Raw genomic sequence first — 5,945 nt, forward strand, 5'->3', positions numbered from 1 at the left:
AGATAGATAGATAGATAGATAGATAGATAGATAGATAGATAGATAGATGATAGATAGATAGATGATAGATAGATGATAGATAGATAGATGATTGATTGATAGATAGATAGATAGATAGGTGATTGATAGATAGATAGATAGATAGATAGATAGGTGATTGATAGATAAATAGATGATAGATGATGATAGATAGATAGATAGATGATAGATAGATAGATGATAGATAGATAGATAGATAGATAGATAGATAGATAGATAGATGATTGATAGATAGATAGATAGAGAGAGAGATAGATAGATAGATAGATGATAGATAGATAGATAATAGATGATTGATAGATGATAGAGAGATAGATAGATCATAGATAGATGATAGATAGATGATAGATAGATGATAGATAGATGATAGATAGATGATAGATAGATAGATAGATAGACAGACAGACAGACGCATACACATGATGCGTGAGTTGTGTGATGGTGGATATGTTCATGTGTTATGATTCTTATAACTGTGATAAGTATTCAAAGACATGTATGTAAGTAATGAGAATCAATATGGCATTCTTTTCAGCAACAGTGGTGACTTTGTTCAATTATTTTTCCTTTGTTGTTTTAGGTAAAGAGCAGATTTCAGATAAAATTCTCCATTTCAGTATTTACCCTAGAAAAAGGGACAAAGCAAAACCCAAATTAGTTTGTTAGAAATTTCGGTAACTTAGTTCGAGATCATAACAGTTTTCCCCTCTGTGAACCTAAAAAACACCATGAGAGGAAGTGGAAAGGGTGTTTCCTTGTTCTCCTTCCTCCTTTTCTCCCTCCTCCTCAACTACCTCTTCCCCCTCCTCTCCCTCCTCCCAATTCCCCTTCCTCCTCCTCCTATTTCCTAACTAACCCCCTCCTCTCTCTCCTCCTCCCCCTCCTCCCCCTCCCTCCTCCTCTCCCTGCTCCTGGTCCTCCTCCCCCTCCTCCCCCTCCCTCCTCCTCTCCCTGCTCCTGGTCCTCCTCCCCCTCCTCCCCTCCGTGGGCACGGTGGGCACCAGGCTTTCTTCTGCAGCGCTCTGCTCTTTCCCCCTGTCTCAGGTATGCAGGGAGTTCCAGCGAGGAAACTGTGCCCGGGGAGAGACAGACTGCCGCTTTGCACACCCGGCAGACAGCACCATGATCGACACAAACGACAACACCGTAACCGTTTGTATGGATTACATAAAGGGGCGTTGCATGAGGGAGAAATGCAAATATTTTCACCCTCCTGCACACTTGCAGGCCAAAATCAAAGCCGCGCAGCACCAAGCCAACCAGGCCGCGGTGGCCGCCCAGGCAGCCGCGGCCGCGGCCACAGTCATGGTAAGTGCACCGCCCGCGCCTGCACCGCACACCGCCTCCCAGGCCGCGGGTGGTGCTTGCGGGTGGGAAGGACAGCTGGGAGACGAGGCTGCCATTCCTGCTGCTCCGCTGCCTAAGTTCTGTTGTCATCCCCCCCACACCCCACCCCTTTTCGTTTTGTTCTGTTGTCCCCTCCCTTCTTCACAATAACTAAATCCCCAAGGTGCAGGGAACCCCGGCTGTGAGCTTTGTCCCTTCTTCAATCTACCTGTGTGCCCTGTTCCCTTTTTAACTGGGCTCATGGGCCTAGGGCCTTCATGAATAAGAGGGCAGTCAAGAAAAGTCAAACTCAGAGAGCCCACAGGAAAACAACAGACGCGGCCAGCTGCCGAAGTCCCTCTAGAAAGGAACTGGAACCTCCAGAGATACCCAGCAGCCCGGGGCCCAGCCAGACACCAGCTACTCTTCCTATTGTCTCTTTGCCCTCACCCCGGGCAGTGCTTGCCAAGGGCCCCAGGGAGATGTCAAACGCAGTGGCAACTAAAGAGACAGTGAAACTGGAAGCGAGAGACTTGGTGCGAGACCTATACCCAGGCTAGCCCTTCTCTGTCCCTCGGGAACCAATGCTGTTACAGCTCCTGAATCTCACTGTCCCTTGGCCACCGAAAGCAAAGCCTGTAAAGACTCCAGAATCCTAAGTCTCACCTAGACTCTCAGGATCAGAACTTTAATTTTTAAAAAATAAATTCCCAGTCCGAACTGAGAAAGGCAGCTCATTGGTTAAGAGTATGCCCTGGTCTTTGGGAGAAGGAAAGTTTAACTCCCAGCCCTCACCTCAGGCGACTCACAGTAGCCTATAGCGCCATCTCCAGGAGGCTCTAACTGCCCTAACAAATGCACATCTTCAAACACAGACACACACACACACACACATAACATGTAACAATTCCCAGGTGTTTTGCATGGTGTTGATATTGGAGAATCACGTACCTAGACCACGCCCCAATCTTGGCCATATTGAGGAACCAAGTGAATGGGTTAGAAAGGATCTGACATTGATCTTGACCCTAAAGCAGCTTTTCGGAGAGCTGTGTGCTGGGCAGGGACCAGGGGCGTGTCCTCCAAGGTTTCCAGGTGGCTCAGCTCCTGGGTTCAGCCACAGCTGAGAACCAGGATGCTAGGATGCAGACATTTCTAGTGGATTCCTGAGAAATCTGCTTTACTGCAGTGGGCACAGTGCAATCATTCGTGGACAGCATTAGAAGCCTGCCAGCCATGAAGGACCTGCTGGGTAGAGTAAATAAAGGAGGCTGGTTGCTGTGCCCTCGAGGAGCTTGGCATGTCTTAGTGGGAGCAGTAGTGCTTCTCACTCACAGACTGAAAAACATGATGGGCTCGTGGGGGTAGGATGAACACAGGGGCCAGTCCTCCCTGGGAAAGAGTAGGTGGGACTTCAGAGAAAGGTGTCACCCAAAGCATGGTCTAGGTGCTGGCGAGACGGCGCAGTGGTTAAGAGCATTGATTGCTCTTCCAGAGAATTCAGGTTCTATCCCAAGCACCCACACGGTTCACAATCATCTGTACCTCCTGTTCCAGTGCACCCCACACCCTCTTCTGGTCCTCATAGACACCCAGGCAGGAGACACTCAGACATACATGCAGGTCAAACACCCTTATATACACAATAATAATAAATCTCTAAGAAGTTGTCTCGAGAATGCTTTCTAGCCTAGCAGATACAGTCCCACAGTGATGAGCACCCAAGATAAAAGGGGCCTGCCACATCCCAACACCTCCTCTCCACTCAGCTTCCTTTACGTGAGCATTTGTGGAAGTCCAGACCTGTCCCAAGTGGTAGGGGCTCGGCAGAAAGACGCTCAGGGCTTGCCGGCTTTAGTGATTGTGTGTGTATATAGGTCTTGATAGTCTGAGCTCTAGGTGTGTCATTCCTCTACCCTCCTGGGGATTTCTCAGCTGCCTCTTAGTGTCTTTGTTCTTTCCTTTCTTACGTGTTCAGACAGTACAGATGTCTCGGTCCCTGCACATGTGGGGCCACGTGGGGCCACGTGAGGGAGAAGTGCTGCCATGGAAGGGCTTTAGGGAAACCGAGAACTCTGAAACTTGGAGACAGGGAGGAGGGATGGAAAGATAAAAACATGCAGATAATTCAATGTCTATGGACATTGAATTATTTTTAGAGCAAATGTGTCCTTTGTGTGTCTCTCAGTGTGGCAGACTCTGCTCCACGTACTTCGTGAGAGTCCTCTATGTGGTCACTTTCACAGCAGCTTCAATTCAGTATTCTGGGTGTTGATTCTTGACCAGTAAGGTCATTCATGCATTTTATAAGCCCTGCTAGGTACTCAGGCACTCCCTGGGCCAACTGGGCCTCTGGTATTGAGACAATGCTCAAATGACTTGACTTAAATGACCAAGTTTATTGACCAGTGACTTTTCTGCATCAATTAACACCCCAAGGGAAGGGAAGAAAAGCAGGACTTGGGGATGTCACGGCTGTGACCAGCTAGCAGCTCTGTCTCTCCTTGTCTTCAGCCCACCCCCCCCCCAGCATGTCAGTTCCACGTTCTGACACCAACTTCTCCCCATGAGACAGCCCATGACTTGAGACATCTCTAGGGACACATTTTTACATCTGATGACAGAGAAAACAATGTTTTCAACACAGGCTCTAATTAAGGGGGAAAATCATTGTGGATTTTGTCATCTTTGTGGCTATCTCTGTGGTCAGAGTGATAGGAGCTGATTACCTGGGTCACAGTGGCTGTGTCTCAGTATAACATATGATAAGCTCTGGAGATCAATATGTAAATGTTTACCCCTGTAACTCAAACACCTGTGAAGATTAAAAACATGATAGTCACAGCGACTACCATGCTTAGCCCTGATTTTCTCCAACCTCCGGTTATGTCTGCCTGTTTTCTAGAAGCTGGAGTTCAGTCCCTGAAGGGGAAGTGGACCCAGTCTGGGTCAGCAGCCAGTGACCCAGGCTGGTGGGATATGAGCAGAAATGTCCCTTCACCAAACGGGTCATCCCTCAGCCTCACAGCCTGAGCCGTACATAGCTGGCTCTACCACTGTCCCTTCTCCACACGGGTCATCCCTCAGCCTCACAGCCTGAGCCGTACATAGCTGGCTCTACCACGCTCCCTCCTCCACACGGGTCATCCCTCAGCCTCACAGCCTGAGCCGTACATAGCTGGCTCTACCACGCGCCCTCCTCCACGTTCTCACGGACGCTCACCAGAACACGTGAAGGTTGCGGCAGTAGGCTCTGTGAGAGCCAGTTACCATAGTTTCCTGGATTGTTACACCGTGCCCAAATTTGGCGTGCTGAGAAGTCACAGGATCTCGAAGCATCTTCCGAGGCAACCCAAAGCGATGTCATTTCAGAACAAATCCAGTGCCTTCGTGACAGTGACAGGAGGATTACTGAACCTGTCATGTCTTTCTGGTTGCACGGGTGTCTCCTCTGAAACCAGCCTGGGTACGGTTTGATGAACCTCACAGGCACTGTTATCCAGAACACCGTGGAAAACCTGTTCTATTTTGTTATTTAGAAAGGCGAACAGGACGCTGGGCACAGTAGAAGACGTTAACAGTCCGTCCACCTGAGTTCCTTGGCAGACAACAGCGTACTTCCATGGTGTAATTTTTTATTCTTGTCCAGGGAATCCCCTCCCCTTTTCTGAAATAATCAGACATTAAGAAAGAATTTAAATCTCTGACTCTCGAAAAAAAAAGAAGCATTTATCCCATTTGAACCTTATTCTTTCATAATACCTCTTAAAACATAAGCACCACTCTCAACAAAACTTTCCAAATGGGAGAGTAAGCTAGCCGGAGGTAACTCTTCAGCAGTTTTAACACAAAGGGTGTTTGATCTTCATGTGTAGTCCTTGTTCACATAAGCCAAAGTGGGAGACAATGGAAAGTACTAGTGTGTACAAGGAAACAGGACGCTCTGCTGTTAGTCAGATAACACACAAAAGAGCTCCGAGCACCATGCTTCCCCTCCACCTCGGTATACGAAACCGGTAAAGCAGCCCTTCTGACTGCTCGTTCAGGGTTTCCTGGGCCCCGGGTTTGGTCCTCAGCTGTCATGCTGGCCTGGATGATTTTTCTTCTCACCTTCACCTGACGTGGGGTGGGTTTCTTGACTCTGAAAAAGGAATCTCTGCTTCACATAAAGTCTTGTCATGTGTGTTCATCCATTCAGAACAGCTGGAGAAAACCCCAGGCCAGAGGCTCAGTGATGCAGACAGACCAGCAAGAATAGAGTCCAAGTCTCTGGCATGAAGTAGAGTTATAGTTAAACGAACCCTTCCTGCTCTGGTACCAAGCGAACTCCTAACACACACTGGGCTCCACCATCCCTAAGGTCGGACCTAAGCCTGAAGGTTGACAGATCATTCAGTGCAGGGAAACATGCCAACGGTCAGTCTCATCCGGACCAGCACGCGTGAAACCTTCATACTTCAAAACCTCAGTGTAAGCCGGGCGGTGGTGGCGCACGCCTTTAATTCCAGCACTCGGGAGGCAGAGGCAGGCGGATCTCTGTGAGTTCGAGGCCAGCCTGGTCTACAAGAGCTAGTTCCAGG

At 48.7% G+C, this 5,945-nt stretch overlaps 1 protein-coding gene across 8 annotated transcripts in view; it reads left to right on the forward strand.

The window, feature by feature from the left end:
* Mbnl2 (muscleblind like splicing regulator 2) overlaps positions 1 to 5,945 on the forward strand; it is a 151,274-nt gene that overhangs the window by 105,642 nt on the left and 39,687 nt on the right. For all 8 annotated transcript variants that reach the window (XM_013349324.2, XM_013349326.2, XM_013349323.2 and 5 more), the window contains exon 5: positions 1,084 to 1,347. In XM_013349324.2, coding sequence (XP_013204778.1) covers positions 1,084 to 1,347 — 264 coding nt within the window. The remainder of the gene's footprint in view (positions 1 to 1,083; positions 1,348 to 5,945) is intronic.

Source organism: Microtus ochrogaster, chromosome 17 (assembly GCF_000317375.1).
Source record: "Microtus ochrogaster isolate Prairie Vole_2 chromosome 17, MicOch1.0, whole genome shotgun sequence".
Taxonomy (NCBI): domain Eukaryota; kingdom Metazoa; phylum Chordata; class Mammalia; order Rodentia; family Cricetidae; genus Microtus; species Microtus ochrogaster.